General features: G+C 53.9%; 1 protein-coding gene across 9 annotated transcripts; it reads right to left on the reverse strand.

Annotated features, from left to right (window-relative positions):
• Positions 1–1,084: 1,084 nt before the first annotated feature.
• ABHD17A (abhydrolase domain containing 17A, depalmitoylase) lies at positions 1,085–9,737 on the reverse strand. Of its 9 annotated transcripts, XM_019657337.1 has the most exons (6): positions 7,157–9,576; positions 6,869–6,916; positions 5,588–6,124; positions 4,257–4,451; positions 1,653–1,832; positions 1,085–1,561 (listed from the first exon to the last, which is right to left on the reverse strand). In XM_019657337.1, exons 3-6 carry the CDS (start codon positions 5,917–5,919, stop codon positions 1,336–1,338), a joined length of 933 nt encoding a protein of 310 aa, XP_019512882.1. In that variant the 5' UTR covers positions 5,920–6,124; positions 6,869–6,916; positions 7,157–9,576; the 3' UTR covers positions 1,085–1,335. The 9 variants fall into 9 exon arrangements, with proteins under 9 accessions (XP_019512882.1, XP_019512881.1, XP_019512879.1 ...); XM_019657336.1 differs by lacking the exons at positions 6,869–6,916; positions 7,157–9,576 and adding an exon at positions 9,583–9,737; XM_019657334.1 differs by adding an exon at positions 9,583–9,737 and having other exon boundaries at positions 5,588–7,321.
• Positions 9,738–19,879: the final 10,142 nt, after the last annotated feature.

Below are 19,879 nucleotides of genomic sequence, written 5' to 3' on the forward strand. Positions count from 1 at the left end.
TGCACATGGGAACGTCTAGGCGCGCGGGGACGACTGGGAACCGTCGGAAACGGCGGGAAGGGTAAGGACCGGCAGGGCGGGGTCCGAGCCGCCGCCACTTACCGGCGACGCCGCAGTCTCCTCCATGATCGGCCACCGCCACTTCCGCCCCAGCCGCGCAAATGACGCGAGCTCCGAGGCCGCGCCCCCTTAGTGTCGTCCCCGCCCCCCAAGCTGAAGCACAACCCGCCCCCCCCGCCCCAGGCCTTGGACCTGGGAAGCAAGCAGCTCTGGGTCCTGGCCCCGCCACCACCCGGTCCCGCGACACAGGCTGAGCCGCCCCCGATCGCGGTGTACAACACGCCAACCGTCTCCGAGGTCTTCCTGCTCTAGGGCTCTGTCCCTGGAGGTCACAGGGGGCACTCTAGGCCTGGTGGTGAGTCGGGCATCCAGCTGTGGTCCAGAGACCTGGGCCCTCAAGGGCATCCCCGACGAGCACGAGACCCTGAGGTGTGTTGCGGGAGTGTAGAGCCCCACGGTGGCATCTTTTCCTGGGGATAGCCCAAAGGCCCTTAGGACCTGCCACTGCCCTCCTCCCCCCGGACCTCAGACTTCCCACTTGCAAAGGCAGAGGCCTGGCCTAGGATTTCAGGACCCCGATAGACCGTTTTAGCATTCTGTGCAGGACGGGCGAGACAGTAAGGGCAGGCCTACGACTGCAGTGTCCTTATCTATCATGGAGCAGAAGGGTGCATCCTGAGGCCCCAAAGCAGGCAGAGCACAAACCCACCCCAGCCATCCCCCACCACCCACGGTTGTGTTTAAAAGACTTGGAGCCCACCTTCCCTGTAGGCGCACCCAATCTAGGCAGGCAGGGTCCTGGGTTCGAATGCTGCCCATTGCCCCATCAACACCCAGGCAACCAGTAGTCTCAAGGAGCACTCCGGGTGGGTCCTGAACCCCACCCCCTCTTCTGCAGGGAAAGTTAGACGATATCTACATTTGTGCTGAACTTTCCTGGAGGTTTGAGAGCAAGCCCTGCATCCTCTGTAATTCACTGAGCCCAGGGGAGCGCACACACGAGTAATGAAAAAAAGAGGAACCCTAAAATTTTAAATCTTTGTTTCCACGTTTTTCTTTCGTTTTGCTTCCAAAAGGAAAGGAGAGCGTGGTTCTGTCGCTTGTACATTGTCCACAGCCCCTGAGCCAGGGCAGTTTCCGTCCCCTTGCCTGCCGGCTGCCTCAGGGGCCTGGGGCGGTTCACATACAGCAGCCCAGCCAAGCGTGGGGCGAGTCCAGGCGCCGCCTTATTATTGCTTCAGGTCCCTCCCGGAGCGGCTCGGGGTGTCCGCTAGGCTAGGCACGCTGGCTGGGCAGCTCCTGGGAGATGAAGCGGCGGAGGCGCTCCAGGTACTGGCTGTAGAGCTCAATGTCGTTGTGCCCAGCGCCCTCTACCCACAGCGGCTCCACAGCCTTGGGACAACGCTCATAGAGTGCCAGCCCGTGCGAGAAGTCGATCACTTCGTCCTCCGTGCCATGGATGATGAGCACCGGCGACGTGATCTTGGACACCTTCTCGATGCTGCGGGGTGGGGTGAGTCAGGCCTCTGTGCCCCGCCCCGCCCTGCCAAGGCCTCCCCTCACCCCCCACCCCGGCCTGCCCCAGCGCTCACTTGGGGAATGCATCGAAACAGTAGGTCTTCTTGGTGTCAGGGAAGGCGACCCTCATGCCCGAGGTGAGCGGCGAGTGCAGCACCACCGCGGCGCACTCGTAGCGCGAGGCCAGGTCCACGGTGGGCACCGTGCCGATGCTCTGCCCGTACAGGACGATGCTGTCTGGGCTGATGCCGTACCTGGCGGTGGGGCAGGGTCAGCCATGGCCAGTGCACACACCCCTCCCACGGCCTGCCCTCCTCCCTCATTCTCTGCACAGAGACTCCAGGTAATATGGCCAGTCTAGGGATCCTCCCCTGCACTCCCCCCCACACCGAGGTCCACATAGTAGGCAGGCAGGGCCTCCCAGCATGTATGAGGACAGCTGGCCAGGCCACAGCCCCAGCTCACCTGGCTCTACACTTAGTTTCTTCAACAGGATCTACTTGGTCATGCCTAAATAGTGTACCTAATAAGGGCCCTAAAGTGGCTCCTGAGGGCAGGATAGCCCCAGAGCCTCTCTTGGTTGCCCCACTTGACCCCAACCTTACACACACTTGACCAGGGCCACACCCATAATCTGCTTGGGGTTTTCCTGTCCCTGCTGTTCCAGATTAGATATCCCTTCCTGGTAGCACCAGGATGGGGGCTGCATTCTTCCCTGTACGTCTCACCTATCCGCTTCGTTGTGGGGAATCAAAGAAAGCAGTGTCCCCCATGCCCAATTAGGTGCTTAGCACAACAAGTGAGCACAATAGTGGTTGTGCGGGGAGGTGGTTGGGCACCACCTCCTTTTCTGATCACCTTCCCTACAAAGTGGCCAGGTCCTAGGCCTCCCTCCTCAACACCAAAGCCCACCTCTAGGCCCCAACCCCTTCCCCCACCTGGCCACCTCCCCTAGTGTCCCATCCAACACAGCTGATCCAGCCCCAAGCCAGCTCCACCGCCCCTACATGCCGGTTCTTGGACCCACTCATCACCTCCCCATGCAGGCCTCCAAGGCTCTCCTCCACCATACCCCGATCCCAAAAGGACACCCCTCTTCCTGGTGGATGGGGCCAAAGCAGGTGTGCATCTTACCTGGGGAACACCTGGGTAGCCAGACTCCATCTATCTGTCCACCCAGGGGCATCCCCATCTGTCCCTGGCCTGGCAGCACTCCAGGTTAACCCCTGCCTGCCCCTAAGCCTCAGGGATGCCACCTGGCCTTGTGCCTACCACCCTGACCACTGCTTCCCAGCCTGCTCCCAGGCTGCCATGGCCACCTCTGTGCTAAGCACCAGCTCAAGGCAGGGACTCCCAGCAGTCCCTGGATATCTCCACCAGGATAAACATGACAGGTGCCAGATGGAGCGAGCAACTCCTCCCCAGGCCTCCCCAGGCCTCCCCAGCCCCGGGCACTTGGGCCCAAGCCTCCCGCCCTCCTGCTGCCTCACAGTTGTTGGGGCTGAGGGATCAGGTCTCTGGAAGTCAATGCTAGCGGCAGGACAGATGGATGATGGACAGAGCCCAGAGCCCTCATCCCACAGTGGGGTATGATTCTGCCAGTGACACCTGGCCAACAGGGATAGCAGGAAGGGTTGAGGCAGCCAATGGCGAGCACATACCTGCACCGCATTACCCAGGAGGAGTCCCCAGTGCCAGGGTGGTGCCAGGGGACCCCGTTCCCAGGACACCACAGGGACTGCCTGGTGCATCACTGTGGCAACCAGGGCCCTATCTCCCCAGGGCAGGCTGACTTTGGTCTCTGAAGGAGTGGGTAGGGCAGGTCAGCTACGCAGGGCTGAGGTGGCGCAGCGCCCCCACAGGCAGCAGGCAGGGCACCACCTCCAAGAGGGGTGGAGTCACTCCTAGAGCAGTGCGTGTGTAGGGTTGCACACTGCAACTGCTGGCTCAGAGACTGAGCAAAGGTGCTTCAGTAGTGAGCATTACGGTGGGAGGCACCTGTCCAGGATATGGATGACCAAAACAGTGGGGGTCCAGGGAGGTGTGTGTGTGTCCTTTGCTTTCTGACCTCCCATCAGCCGACAGAGCTGTGCTGGGCACCAAGCTGTCCAACACAACCCTCCAGAATCCAGAGGAACCCCACCCCCACCCAGTGCCTCCAGGATGAGGCCAAGCTCCACAGCCACAAGTGCCTCATGGGCCTTCCCCCAGAACTATAATACAGCAACTCAGTCCTGCCTTGCACCCCAAGTGTTTCCTCGGCTTTGGGGCTCCCAGAGTCCATTCATACAACACCTACACACGACCTCTTGGGCCCAGGTCCTCTGCCTACCGCTACCTCCCGGAGAAGCCTCCACTCCCCTGGAGACAGCCCCATCCCATTCCCACCCATACCCAAGGAGGTTTGGAGACTGTCCACCACGCCTCCCTGCACACCAAACATGCCTGTCGCCATGCTGAGAGAACACGGGTCAGGCCTCACCTTCTAGCCCAATGTGGCTGCTGACGGCTCCCTCTTCCGCAGGGCCACCCACTGGGACCTAGTGGGGGCTTCCTCCCTCCCCAGGTCGGCCCGCCCGAGTTCCTGGTGGGCACCTTCCAATCCACCCAGTTTCAGAGGGTCTGGTCCCCTTGGAGGGGATGCTCTCAGCTGATCATGCCCACGGCACACAGCTCACCGGGTGCGCAGGGCCTGCCAAGCAGCGTCAATGTCAGCATAGAGGTTCTTCTCAGAGGGCCTGCCCGAGCTGACGCCGTAGCCCGAGTAGTCGTAGGAGAAGATGTTGCAGTTGATACGAGAGCCCAGGCCGATGTAGAAGCTGCTCATCTGGCCCAGGTCCACAGCATTGCCGTGCGAGAAGAGGACTGTGTACCTGGGGGGAGGAGGGACAGGTCAGAGGGCAAGGGAGGAAGGGGCTACTCACACCCCACTCAGTATAGGACAGGCCCCCTGTGCAGCAAAGTGGCCCAGCTCCTCTCCCCTGTGTGATCTCCGGCAGGGGCAGGGCAACACCAGCAGAGCCTCAGGCTTCCCCTCTATGAAAGGGGCCACTGGGACCATCGGTCACATTCTCAGCACAAGGTGGAACCAGCTGCCTCTTCTCAGGTGCATACCATTCAGAGAGGCTCTGGGAGCCCGAGGATGGGAGGCACACGGGCCCACTACTCGGAGCCTTCTGGGGAATGAGACAGTGGCTTCTCTACTGGCACAGCTGTTTGTCCCCTCCTCCTGACAGCTGGCCCCTGCCCCACAAGCAAATAAAGCCAACCCATGATCACAGTGGTGCAGGTCTCCCCTCTCCTGCAGAAAATGACGACACTCATTTCAGCCTTTGCATCCCATGGTGGCCCTGCCAGGCTGCCACTAACAGGACCTGCCCAGGATACTCTAAGAGCAGGCACCAGCCTGGATCCTGGCTGATGGATTCTTGGAGTCTTCTTCCTCCAGCACCACCCCACCCCCAGCCCAGGCTGGCCCAGAGGAAAAGTGGAGCTCGCCCTTTGGACTTAGACCTAGAGGTAGAAGCACCTGGAAGGCCGTGCCTCTGTCCCACCCCTAGGCTCAGGGGAGAGCTCTGCTTGCAAGTCCTGAGGTGCCTGTTAAAAGGGAGCCAGACTAGGCCTGAGCCACCGGCTGGCCTCAGGTGCCAAGACCTCACTGGGCACCGAACGCCCAAGAGACCCTGAAGCAGGTGGCTCATTGTCGAGCAGGTGATGTGACACAGCCACTCAAAGCCACTTCCCTGAGCACTGGGGTCCTCATCTTCAAGATGGGGTGCTGAGAGGGCTCCTTGTGCTGCACATGAAAGGGCACCCAGCATTAAAGGCCCAAAGTGCTGGGCAGTGGCCGTGGGCACAGCGAGGCCAGCCCTTGGTAGTTCTTGCCTGCCACCCCTTAGCAAGAAGCATCCCCAGGCACCAGCACCGCCAGATGGGTTTTCACCCAGCTAGGGCACTCCCAGGGCCCCACCCCCCCAGGGTGGGTCCGGGTTGTGTCTGAGAGGCTCACCTGGCTCCTGGCACGCAGCGTACGTACATGCAGGCGATGCGGTTGCCCCGGCTGCTCTTGGTCAGGAAGACTTCCATGGTATCCAGCTCACGTTGGCTGTACTGGAAGTCAGCGCGCTCCATCAAGTGGAGCTTCCAGCGCCCGGGGGTGCCCGCAGAGGCCCGCAGGGTCCCTGAGGGGGCAGCCCCAGCCCCGCCAGGCCCCAACTCGGGCTCAGGCACCAGCGAGTAGGTGGGCTCCGGTGGCAGGAAGGCAAGCTTGGCGGCAATGCGGCCGGGGCAGGGTGGGCAGCAGAACAGACAGCAGAGCTCGGTCACCGACAGGCCGTTCATGGCGGGCACTGGGCACCAGGACAGGCCTCACTTGGCAGGGGAGGGGGAGGGGTGCTCCAAGACAAGGGTAGGGGGGAGGGTGACCCCCAGACACCACCCCAGATGAGAGCCCCGTTAGGAGGCCACAGCCCAGCCCCATCGTGGTCCAAGCCAAGCCCTTGGGAGCCTTGCCACCTCACGTCTCCATGTCACGCACAGAAAAGCCCTGCAGGGAACAGCAAGATGTAGGTCTCCGGGCACCACCAGAGACGGGGATCCAATCTCGCCTGTACTGAGCTTCTTGGTCTTCCCCACAGCCCACTCCACCATCTGCCCCCATAGACCTGCAAACCCAGCCTGCCCTCTGAAAGAACCGAGCACCTCTCAGTGACCTCTGTGGGGCCCAAAACTGACCTGGCCCTGCCTGCTACCACCCTTCCTCAGCGTGCAGTCACCAACTCTTGCCACTTAAATCCATTCATCACCCTAGCCATGGCCTGCCGGTTGTGCTGATCCAATAGCCTCTGGCCTATCCACCTGTCCCTCACATGACCCCTGCTCCAGGCCCAGGGAAACCCTATCACTCCCCCATGCCTGTGTCCACAGGGCTGGCCCAAACTTTCCTGCCAGCCCATCTCTGTACTGTCCTTCAAGGATCCATCTGCCAACCCCAAGCAACACAGAACAACCGAGGTAGGGACAGACTGCTGACTGGAGGGACCCAAGACCATGCTCACAGGGGCCAGGCCCATGGCAGGACTGTGATGTCCAGAGACAGAGCCCAGGCAGAGGAAAAACAAACAAAGGCTCTGGGAACAAAAGCAGGATACATCTCAGGCTTAGAGGCCTATGGGCTGGACAATGGCTCTCCCCTGTGCTGGAGGCCAGGCTGCTTGGGGGTGGTGGTAGTCACGGGCAGTCCTCTAACTCTGCCAACTTAGGGGTCTGAGACTTTGGGCAAGTTGCTTACCCTGCTGGGGCCTCAGTTTCCTCATCCATCAACGCAGATACCACTCACCTCAAGGGATGGGGGAGTAAATGAAATGAGAGTAAGTGGTGAGTGGGGCATGGCTCAGAGTAGAAGCTCAAACATTTTTCCTTTCTTCAGAGCACTGTGAAACGCTATACGAAATAGACTACAACTAAAGTGCTAAAGCAACTACAGTCGTATACAGAGCTGCCAACGAAGAAACTAGGAGAAGACCTGCCCACTGACTACACGTTCCCTACAAACTAGACTGAGGAGGGAGACACACACCACTCGGTTCTGGCAGTTGAGCACCTTGGCACGTTGAGTTTTCGGGCCATAGCATCTGAAAACCACTGGGCCAGGAACATTCAGCTTCAGAGCAGGTCAGAGCAGTCTGAGGCCCAGAAACATATCTGCTCCCTCTGGACTCATGACTGGACCTGTGACTGAGGGCTGGAGAGAGCCACATCCCACAGTCACCTGGATTAGGGGCACATGGGGAGAATGTGAGAGCTTCCAAAGCCGGGGGAGGGGGGAACGGGACATGGATGGCTTCCAGGAGTCCCTGAACTCCCAAGCAGGATGCATACTTTAAGTGCAAGTCTTTTAGGGGGGAGAACACTGCTTCTGAGATAAGATGAGTTTGCCCCCCCGGGGACACCTGCCAACATCTGAAGATATTTTCGGTTGTGAGGATTGGGGAAGAGAGCTCCTGGCATCGAGAGGGTGGAGACCAGGGATGCTGCTCAACACCCCACAACGCATAGGAAAGAATTATCCCCAAATGTCAACCAACATATTCTCAAAGGGGTCCAGCCCCAACAGGTGATGCTCCACTAGTGCAAATGGGTACTGGAGGGTCTGCTGTTTGGGGAACACAATGAAGGCTGTTTTTGAAAGGCAGGCCTGGTTGAGAACCAGTGTGCAGGTAGGAGGCCCCCAGCCACCTAGAGGATGAAGGACACACCAAGGTAGCCAAGCCTCACTGATCAAGCCAGAAATCCTGATGTCGTCCTTGACTCCTCCCTCCACCTCAGATCCACCCATCACCAGGGCCTGCTGACTCTTCCTCTCTTCCTTTAATTGCCTCCTGGTCCCTGCCTCTATCACCTTTCACCTGCACTGCTTCAGCAGTCTCCTTCCTTGCTGGTCCCCACTTGGCCACTATCATCTCACTCCAAACCATTCCCCCGCCAGCAGCTGAAGGATCTTTTCACAACACAAATATGACCACACCACCTCCCTTTTGGGGTGTCCCAGTGGCTTCCCACTATTTTCAGGATAGAGATAAAATCCCTTGTCACAGCCTGCCAGGTTGGCAGTTGACTGGGGCAACCTCTCTAGCCTCATTCATCTGGTACCCCACACCTCCTCACTCTCCCCAAACAAGCCACACTGCCCACTCCTGCCTCAGAGCCAGAACCCATATAGTTCCCCTCCTGGGGACCTCTCCCCAATCTCACTAGACAGGCCTTGCCCTTGTCCTGTTCATCCTTCAGATCTCATTTCCAGTGCCCTCAGGGAGGCCTTCCAAACGGTCAGGTCCACCCGCCCCAGGGCCCACCATACTCTCATGGTTCCAGGTTACACTAAAGAGAAACTCCATGAGGGCTGGGCCATTATCTGGTTTTGTTCAATAAACACTGGCTGAACGAATGGGCAAATAACAAGAGTCAAAGAAGAAAGAGAGAGGCTACAGAGTCTGCCAGGTTTGACAGAGAAGGGGGACAGTCCCTTCTCAGGACACCCGCACCTGGGACTTCCCACACGTCATTTATTGGTGTCACTGTGTGTGCCCCAAGAGCCAAGCCTCAGACTGGGCAGTGCACATCCACATGCCTCCCTCACTGGACACACACCCAGAGCTCCAGCAATTCTGCCCAAAAGCACATACTGGGCACTCTGTTGCCAGGCCCTGTGCGGGCTGGCGTGTTATGAGAACGAACCAGGAACCAAGCAATTACACTTTAGGGCGACCTAAATACAAACGACTGTGACCGCACCTCACCCAGCCAGTCAGTGTGGGAAAGCTGCCTAACAAAAAGGTCTGAAAGTTGCAGAGAAAATGGCCAGGTGACAAGAAACGGAGCAGAGGGGAGAGCATGGGCAATACCCCAGAAGTGACAGCGCGTTCCAGGAACTGCGGGTCCGGGTTAGAGAGGACACTGGGAGGAAGAGGCATACAGAGGACTCCCGGCGGGAGCCGGGGTCGGTCACGCCCGTCAGCCCTGCTGCAGAAATTGGACTTCATCCTGGGGGAGAGGCGGTGCCCTGGAGGAGTCCTGGGCCGGGCAGACTGCGAATGGGCAGAGGCGTCTGGGAGACGTTTAGAAAGCAGGGCTCGGCTACAGGCTGCTGCGGCAGGGCCGAGTGTTGGGCTGGGGGGCCGATTCAGGGGTAGGGGTAGAGTACGCGGCTCGGACAGCACACTCCTGGAAGGAGTAGGTAGCGTCCCGGGTGATGGTCGCCTACCCCACGCCGGAAGGCTGAATCAAGGGGGGACAGGGCACTGCGAGAGTTGGAGACATTGGCCTGCAGTTCCTGCCCCTGGTCCGGGGGCCTTCCGGCCGGGAACACGAACGCCCCAGGAGTGTGGGATTTCGGGAGCGTCCGACCCGGCTGCCCCGGTCTCGCGGCCCAGCCCGGCTCCCCAAACGGCGACAGGGGCACCCAGGCCACCCCGCTCCTCCTTGCCAGCTCTTGCCGGCACTCACCGCCGCAGCCTGCGCACCCCGGCCCCGGGGCCGCGCTCCATGGCTTCCGGCCGCCCGCCCGTGCGTCCGTCAGTCCCTCGGAGCCCCGGCTCGGCCTTCTGCGCCGCAGCTACAGCTCCCCCGCAGGCGGAAGTGAGCCTCTCTCCCGCCACCGCCCCGGAAGTGACGTCAGGCGCGCGCGGAGGCCGAAGGGGCCGAGGTCTTGGCGCCCGCGCCGCTCGCGTCGTGGACCCGGACCGGGATTCTGGGGGCGGAGCTAGATTGCTGATGAGGCAGGGCCGGGTTTGAGGGCGGGGCTGAGCATGGGCTGGACAGGGCCGCGGGCCAGAAGGGGCGGGTCTGTGATGGGTGAGGCTGATACAGGTCGGGCGGGGCCTGACTTTGGGGGCGGTCCCTGGTGGGGTGGGCGTGGCCCCGGTTCCAGCTTTGGTTTTCAGAAGCAGTGATTCCTCATTCATTAGTTCTTCTACTAATTCCAGGGCCTGGACTAGGGTGAGGCGAGTGAGGTAAGGTTGTGCAAGTGTAGGGGCGGATCCTGTCGATATATAAATGTTCCTTATGGGTTCTTTTTCTTTTCTTTTTAAATCAGGCACTTATAAACAAGAAAGCATATATATATTACATAAAAATAGTTCTCAAATAGTAAAGTAAGTTATATTGTCATTAGCAGCCGCAAAAGAGAGAACGGGTGATGATGCAGCCGCTCCTGTCGGATACAAAGGTAGAACAGTGTTTTTTTCCTTAATGGAAAAAAAGAATTTGTTTGTGACTCCAGACTTCGAGCAAGAACAAGCAGCCTCTCTAGCCCCTGAGCCTGGTGGACGTGGCAGTGGGAAGGAGAGGGTAGGTCCCAATGAGAGCTCGGGAAACCGGCAAAGGGCATCGCCAGTATCCCCTCTTGACAAACAAGCGTGTTCTTCCTCAGTTAAAAACAACCCAGAAAACAAGACAATTGCGAGGTAAGGAAAGGTTTCTGGAAAATGAACCATCATACACACACATATAACACAGAGTGTAAAGGGAGTATTTACAGGGCGACGCTTGTGCATCAGCTACTCTGTACAAAAAACAGAGTATTATGTGTATGAGTTAGCTGCTCCATAGATGTTATTACTGTTGTTTTTTTCCCTTAGTTAAGTCTTTTTTCAGCATAGAAATAATGAATAATTAAACTGAACACACAATCATTTCAATAGTGGGTGTCACACACAGGGAGTCAACAGCTTACAGGATGGATCCCTCTCCTACCTTCTGGAAAGATCTGAGCTTCAGTTGAACCAACAGGAGGCAGGTCTCGGGCTTGGGTCCTACCTGGGCCTGCAGAGTAGAGCTGTACCCTGAGAACTAAAGTGGCCCACGCAACCCCCCCCAACTCCCTCAGCCAGGTAGCTGTCCAAAAAGGCTGAGCTGCTGGTGAAGGGGAGCCCACCTCATCTGATTCCCGCCCCACCGGCTCCAAGGGCCTCAGTACCCTCAGGAAGGGCAGGCCTGAGTGGGACAAGGCCTTCCCAGGGCCCACGTCCTCCAAGCTCTTGGGGACAAGCTGCTGCTGCATATCTAGGTCTTTCCAGATGTATGGGGACAGAGCCAGCTAGCGGAATTGTGTACCTGATCATGGCAGAGACGTGCAGCTGACCGGAGAGGACTGCAACGGCAAAGGGAGGCAGTGCCCTCACACATGGTTCAAAATTCAAAGGGTCTAGAAATAAACAAAAAAAGAAAAAAGAAAAAAACAAATTCAAAGGGTCTAAAAGTCTGAGCATAAAAGGCCTCTTCCCCTCCTACTAAGTGCTGAGAAACCCAGCATTTGTGTGCACCTTCCAGCTTTAAACTTTTTAAAAAACACATAGCTTTCAATAAACACCATGCAGATGGTCACTTCTGCCTTGGCCCATTTGCAATGCTCTCACATAACTTCCAGTGCTGGCCAACAGCTTGTGTACTCAATCCCCTCTTGCTGGACATGAAGGTTGGCTCCAGCTGTAGCCAGAACGGAAAAAGCACATGAGGCATTTCACACTCTCAGGCAGGGACCTTGGGGAAGATTTCTGGAAGCAGAGGCTTCTAATGAGAAGGTTTACCCATATGAGTCCAGGAAACAAAGCAGCCATAGGCCCCCCCTCCAAGAAAGACATGCCACAATGAGAACAGAGGGTGACGCGGGGGTGGGGGAGATGAGAGGATGGGTGATTTTTTCTCTCTTCTTCATGCTTTGACATCTTCTGACATCAAAGGATGTATTGCACTTTTATGATCAAGAAGAGATTGAGGGCCGGCCGAGTGGCGCGATGGTTAAGAACTCGCTTGGGATGCCAGAGGGCCCCGGTTCGGATCCCACATATGAGGGCCAGTGACACTGCCCTCCACAGCTAAGATGCTGAACAACAGCTCAACCTGGAGCTGGGCTGCCATGAGTCGCCGGCGACGGCGTAGGCTGCAGTCCTTGTGGCAGTGGGTTGCCATGGGCTACCGTATGTAGCTAGCAGCCAGCGTGAGCGGCCAGCAGCCGCAGTGAGCGGCCGTCCAGAAGCCGGTGACTGATCTACCTCACCAGAGAAGAGCGCAATGATGGTGCCAACTTGGGCCACTGAAGCAACATCCTCCACAACTAGATTGAAGAACAAAATGACAGCAACTTGTCTGTTCCCCCTCCCCCAATTCCCCAGCACTGTTCCCATCCCCCCAATTCCCCAATAAAAATCTTTAAAAAAAAAAAAAAAAAAGGCTCAACTCTAGACATAAAAAAAAAAAGAAGAGATTGAAATAAAGCTAGATGGCCAAGAAAAGACTGTCTATTAAAAATTCATGCTTCTGCTTCTTGGTTGGTACCCAAAGAAATGAAAGCAGGGACTTGTACATAAATGTTTACAGCATCACGACTCACAATAACCAAATGGTGTATCCATGGCTGGATGAATGGATAAACAAGATCTGGTCAACCCACACACTGGAATAGTACTCAGCCTTAAAAAGTATGAACATTCTGACACCTGCTACAACTGGACAAACCTGGAAGACATGATTCTCAGCGAAATAAACCAGACACAGAAGGCCAATTATTGTGTGATTGCACTCATAGGAGGTCCCCAGAGGAGTCAGATTCATAGAGACAGAGAGCAGATGGTGAGGGCCAGGGGCTGGGGGAGGGGAGTGGAGTGAGTGTTTAATGGGAATAGCGTGTCAGTTTGGGGAGACAGAAAGTTCTGGAGATGAATAGTGGGGATGGCTGCACAATGATGTGAATGTACTTATTGCCACTGAGCTGTGTACTTAAAAATGGTTACAATGGAGGGCCGGCTGAGTGGCTCAGTTGGTTAAGAGCTCGCTCAAGAGTTTGAGCTCTGAGCAACAGCGGTTCAAGTCCAGCCCAAGCTGAGCAGTCCCTGAGCTGCCAAAAGGTAGCAGGATGGCTCAGCTAAAAAATAAAAAAGGTTACAATGGTAAAGTTTATGCTATGCATATTTCACCACATCAAAATAAATAAATAAGAATTTATTTATTTATGAAATAAATTCTTTATGAAAGAGTTTTCATAAACTCCTTAAGAGTTTATGAAACCATGGGGGCGGGACAGAACCGCAGGTGTTTGGGGCAATGCCAGCTTCATGGGCTGAGACCTGTGCAGTCACCCAGGTCCCCTAGCTCAGAAGGGCCCCACCCATGATTTACTGCCCTGTGGCTGCTGTCTTGAAATTCCTAATAATTTTTTAGCAAGGGGCCCTGTATTTTCATTTTGAATTGGAATCTGTAAATTATGTGGCCAGTTCTGGTTTGAGGAAAGGACAGGGAGGCCCAAGTTCAGGGTCTGGGACTCGGGCTGGTGGAGAAACACCCAAATGTGTGAATTGTCTTTTCACCACCAGGAGGGGAGAGAGTGAGACCCAGTCAGGAAATGGGCTCCTGACACAGGCCAGGAAGGAAGTGGAGGGATCCTAAAATAGGACCAGTTGCCAAGCTGATTGGGTGGGGGCTGTGGGGTGTGGGGAGGTGGGACAGGAGTGAGCCAGGGCCAGGAGGCACAGGGGCTTTCCTGAGGAAGCCCCTTCCCCAAACCCAGCCCCTGGGTTTTGGTCTACATAGCCAGACCCAGCACCCACTGCCCTATCTGTCCTCCCCAGGAATCAGGTTTCAAAACAAAGAAGGGAGTGCAGCGAGGACAACTCTGGGAGCTTGTATTAGTCAGGGTTCTTCAGTGAAACAGAGCTCATAGGACATATAAGAATAGAAAGAGAGATACACATGAAGTGTGATCAAACAATATGGTGAATGTTTAAATAAAAAAATTATTGGGCCGGCCGAGTGGCGTGTTGGTTAAGAGCTGGCTTGGGACGCCAGAGAGGCCCGGTTGGGATCTCACATAGAGGGGCCCGGTTGGGATCTCACATATGAGGGCCAGTGACACTGCCCTCTACAGCTAAGATGCTGAACAACAGCTCAACCTGGAGCTGGGCTGCTGTGAGTCTCCGGCCCAGCGTAGGCTGCAGCCCCTGCTGCAGTGGGTTGCCATGGGCTACCGTGTGTAGCCAGCATCCAGTGTGAGCGGACAGCAGCTGCAGTGAGCGGCTGTCCAGAAGCCGGCGACTGATCTGCCTCGCCCGGGAAGAGCACAATGATGGTGCCAACTTGGGCNGACTGATCTGCCTCGCCCGGGAAGAGCACAATGATGGTGCCAACTTGGGCCAGTGAAGCAACGTCTTCCACAACTAGACTGAAGAACCAAAGGACAGCAACTAGTCTGTTCCCCTTCCCCCAATTCCCCAATTAAAAAAAAAAATCTTAAGAATAAATAAATAAATTATTATAGTACAATAAAAGACATATTTGCATTAATCCGCCTCAAAATACTCACTCTCACTTCAAACACACTTATCCCATCATTCTTGCCACTTTCTGAAGCAGTTTTGGAAGTCCTCTTTTGTGAGTGTCTGTAGGTGCGCTGTCATGGCTGCCTCAATGTCCTGAATATATTCAAAACATTTACCTTTCATGGTCAATTTGACTTTGGGAAAGAGCCAGAAGTGGCAAGGTGCCAGATCCGGTGAATAAAGTGGATGAGGACACACCATAATGTTTTTCTTTGACAGAAATTGCCATATACCAGAAGCGATGTGTGACACGGACCATTTTCATGATGCAGGATGATTTATAGCACACTTTATTTATTTATTTATTTAAAAAAATTTTTTAGCTAAGCCATCCTGCCACCTGTTGGTAGCTCAGCAGCAGCTCAGCTCGGGCCAGGAATCGAACCGTTGTTGCTCAGAGCTTGCACTCTTAAGCGAGCTCTTAACCAACTGAACCACTCAGCCAGCCCTATAGCACATTTTTTTTTTAAAGATTTTTATTGGTGAATTGGGGGGGATGGGAACAGTGCTGGGGAATTGGGGGAAGGGGGACAGACAAGTTGCTGTCGTTTTGTTCTTCAGTCTAGTTGTGGAGGATCTATAGCACATTTTAAAACACACCTTTCAACCATAGCTCACATCCAACTGACTGCACCAAACAGGTTGAAACTTGTCACACACTGTTACTATGGTTTGATGCGCTGCTTCCCGTATAGAAGATCCCTGCCTTTCCATTGGATGGCACTTGGTAGCAGTGATCACCATATTTGTTGATTTTGCCAAGTTTTGTAATTTCTGTAAATAGAGTCATGCAGTGTGCTCTCTTTTGTGTTAGCTACTTCCACTCCACATTGGGTAAGTGACATTCAGCCCTGGGGTTGTGTGTAGCGGTCATTCACCTTTTTCATTGCTGCATGGTATTCCATTATATAACCACTTTTCTTGATCCTTCTCCTGCAGATGGACACTTGGGTCATTTTCAGTTTGGGTCTATTATGAACAAAGTTGCTGTGAACGTTCATGCGTCTTTTACTGGACATAAACACTCATTTTATTGGGTGCTGTATTATTTTGCTGAAATGGCCATAACACAGAAGAACAAATGGGGTGGCTTAAACAACAGTCATTAGTTTTCTCCTAGTTCTGGAGGCTGGAATCCTAGATCAAGGTGTCAGCAGAGCTGATTTCTCCCGAGTCCCTGTCTCCTGAGACACTGCCTTCTCCCTGTGTCTTCATATGGTCTTCTTTCTGTACAAGTCCATCTTCTAATCTCCTCTTCCTATAAGGACACCATCAGATTGTATTAGGACCCACCCTAATGAGCTCGTTTTACCTTAATCACCTCTTTTACCTTAATCACCTCTTTAATCACCCATCTCCCAATACAGTCACATCCTGAGGTCCTAGTGATTAGGGTTTCAATATATGACTTTTGGGGGACACAATCCAGTCCATAACAGGTGCCTATCCTTTCAGGAGTTGATTTCCTGTGTCATAGAATATAATAACCATTAGTTGAAACTGCCAAATGGTTTCCCAAGTGGCTGAGCTTTTTGGCTTCATCTTCTCCATGTGCCCCTGCGCTCACCAAACATCATCCTATGGGATATTCCCGGTTTGAACAGGCCAAGCCAGGGCCTGCCTCAGGATCTTTCCGTGGGCATTCCTCTGCCTAGAATGCTCTGCTCACAGAAAACGTCTCATCATTCAGGGCTCAGGGAAAGTGTACTCTCTGTGGAGATGCCTTCCCTGACGACTCCATTTACCATGAAAGCAACACCTGTGTGCAGCTCTCCATAGAGAAGTTAATCCATTGGAAATGATCTCATCTTTATTTTATCTTACTTGGCATGTAGTAAGCATGAAATACTGATGGTGTCCTCAACATATGACCCACCAGGGAAATGCGAACCCAAACCACAGTGAGATGGCACTTCACACCTGCTAGGACAGCCATACTCAAAAAGATAGACAATAACAAGCGTTGGGGAAGGTGTGGGGACACCAGAAACCGCACACGGGGCAAGTGGAAGTGTAAAACGGGGTAGCTGCCATGGAAAACGGTGTGGCAGCTCCTTAAGAGGTTAAACACAGAGTCACCATCTGATCCAATAAGACCCTTGCCCAAGGTCCCCACTATGATCAGTATATTCCCCTGGCTCCAGGGCAGGATTTCTCAGCCTTGACATTATTGACACCTGGGTGGATGATTCTTCCGGGTGGGGCCTCCTGGGAATTGTGTATGTGTGTAGGGAAGGTGTTTGAGCAGTATCCCTGGAACCAGGCGCAGGGTCTGTCTGACCGGGAGGGGCCTGGGCTGTCTGTGACGGTGGCTGTTTTTGGAAGCGCTCAAATAACCATCTGTGCTTATCCAGCCTGAAGCTGGGGATTTTGCCATGCAGCCTTTGATAGGTAGGTGGCAACAGTGACTGCTTGATATTTGGAGGGTCGGGAGGAAGGGGGGCGGGAGGAAGCGGGGTGGAGGAGGCGAGCGTGTGTGGGCAGTCCCATTTGTCTTGCTAAAATAACAACAACAACATTGTCTGTTTACATGTTTTGAGTGCACACTCTGGACTAGGCAGTGGGGATCCGCAGTGAACAAAATTTCCAGCCCTCGTTGAACTGACACTCTAGATAAATGACATGTCATCAGGTAATAAGTATCGGGAGACAACAAAATAAAGAGTGCTCCAAGAGAGAACAGGAATATTTGAAATGGGGGTTCCCCCCAAAACCCAAATTCCATGTGATCAGGGCTTTGGGGACAATCAGTTGGAACTGGATGCCCCTTGGGGTGCGTTTCCAGCCCTGTAACACATGAAGAGGTCATTTCAAGCCTTCAGCACTTGTACTGTCCTAGAGAGTTGTAGTAAGGATTAAATGCGATAATATAAAGTGTTTAGAACCAGAACGGTGTCTGGTTTCAAATAAGCACTCAATAAATATTAACACTTATTAATTAGTAATAATGGTTATTACTATTATTATATTATATTAATATTATCATATCATCAGTGTCAGCCTCTGGGACCTGGGAAAGTAGAGAACCAAGTGGGTTACCATTGTGTGCAAACTAAGGGTTAAATGGCTGTGAGCAAAGAAGTTGAGTTTTAGAATTTGGGAACACTTGAGCTTGCTATTCAGAAACTAATGTTTTCCGGCTGGGCTGCGGGGAGTGACCAATGGTTGGCGCTGGTCATTTCTGCGGGTATGCGTGATGAGGTAGTGGAGCCTTTTAAGAGTCTGGGTAGGTAGGAAGTAATTAATTTATCAAGAGACCCTCTGGGGGGCAGTAAACCTCTGGGAAACAGAAGATGGCACTTTCCCCTCTTTTTCAGGGTCCAGTGGGGTTTGATCAGTCTTCCTGGGCAGTTGAAGGAAGTCCTCCCCCAACTCACCCATTTCCAGGAAGAGCTTGGTCTGAGGATCGCCACAAAAGCAGGAAACACCTGGGGCCCATACAACTGTCTGTAGCAACCTCAAAATGTCAAGAGGATGATGAGCAGGATAAACACAGACTGCACAACTTGGCACCTCCCCGGACTCATCTCTTGTCAGTCTTGCAGATGTGGATAAGCTTATGGCCACTCAGCTGGTCAGCCAGTCAGCAGCTGGCCCAGGTTTCTGACTGAATCCAGGGCACTTTCCACTGCCATTAGCTTATCCATTAAGCTTACAACTGGAGAACTTATTCCATTTTTTTTTTCAACCTTTTAGAACCTGTTACCATGAGGTTTTTTTTTTAACTTTATTGAGGAACAGTGTGTTTTTCCCAGGACCCATCAGCTCCAAGTCAAGTTGTTGTCCTTCAATCTTAGTTGTGGAGGGCACAGCTCAGCTCCAAGTTCAGTCGCCGTTTTCAATCTAGTTGCAGGGGTCACAGCTCACCATCCCATGAGGGAGTTGAACCGACAACCTTGTTGTTAAGAGCACGCGCTCTAATTAACTGAGCCATCCAGCTGCCCACCAGCAGTTCAGCAGCAGCTCAGCTTAAGTCATTGTCTTCAATCTAGTTGCAGAGGGCACATCTCACTGGCCCACTTGGGAGTTGAACCGGCAACCTTGTCTCTCAGAGCTTGCACTGCGACCAACTAAGCCACCCGGCTGCCTTGCCATGAGTTTTGAAGGTCATGTTACTTGTGAAAAGTGTTGGAGTGAAAACAAAAGGGACCCTGTCAGTCAAAACTCTTGGTGTATGAAGGACTGAAATCATGACTCAGATTAGCTTAAATTAAAAAAACAAAGCAAAACAAAACAAAACAGGGCCGCCCGAGTGGCGCATTGATTGAGAGCTAGCTTGGGATGCCAGCTCTGAGCAGCAGGGTCCCAGTTCGGATCCCACTGGAGGGACAGTGACACTGCGCCCTCTACAGCTAAGATGGTGAACAACAGGTCGACCTGGAGCTGGGCTGCCATGAGTTGCCAGTTACAGCGTAGGCTTCAGTGGGCTGCAGTAAGCTACCGTGAGTGGCAGACAGCGTGAGCCACCAGCAGCTGCCGTGAGCTGCCATGAGCTGCCGTGAGCGGCTGTTCAATGGCCAGCGACCGATCTGCCTCAGCCGGGAAGAACACAATGCGACGTCCTCCACAACTAGACTGAAGAACAAAAGGACAGCAACTTGTCTGTTCCCCTTCCCCTATTCCCCAACGCTGTTCCCTCCCCCAATTCCCCAATAAAATCTTTGAAAACAAAAACAAAAAACAACACAGGAAAACTGAAAGACTTCCTGAGTCAGGCATGCCTGGATCCAGGTGCTTAAACAATATTGTCAAGGCATGAACCAAGATTCAAGGCATGAATATTTCTCTCTGGGATCAGCTGTCTTCTGTTTTGGTTTCATTTTCACACAAGCTCCACTTTTGGATGGCTAAATGATTTTTGGCAGCTCCAGGCTTACACCCTTACACCCTGCTTATATTTCAAAGTCCTAGGGATGACTCTCATTGGTCCCACTTGAGTCACATGACCATTCCTGAACTAATCATTGTGGCCAGGGGGAGGGAAACACTCTGATTGATGGGGCTGAGTCAGCAGTGGGGTCCTGGAACCCCATGGACTGAGTGTGGGGAAGGGGCATCTTCCACAAAAAACTGGGGTGCCAGATCCAGAAGGGGCGTTGGGTGCTGAGGGGCACAATGCAGATGCCACTACAGGGCACTGACTTATAGTGGGGCTTCCACTTTAGGGGATGCCAATCCACTTCCAGTCCCACCCCAATCCATGTCCTGGAAACATAAGCTCAGGTGGTTCTCTCACTGCTTCCTGATCAGGGATCAATGAACCACATTGTGTATATCCACTCATTTGTTCATGGATATTTGAGTTTCTTCCACCCTTTGACTATTGTGGATAATGCTATGAATGTGGGTGTACAAATATCTGCCTGAATGCCTGCTTTCAATTTTCTTGCGTATATACCTAAGAATGGATTTGCTGGGTCACAGGGTAATTC

The sequence above is a fragment of the Hipposideros armiger genome, unplaced genomic scaffold, assembly GCF_001890085.2.
Source record: "Hipposideros armiger isolate ML-2016 unplaced genomic scaffold, ASM189008v1 scaffold_275, whole genome shotgun sequence".
In the NCBI taxonomy this organism is placed as follows: domain Eukaryota; kingdom Metazoa; phylum Chordata; class Mammalia; order Chiroptera; family Hipposideridae; genus Hipposideros; species Hipposideros armiger.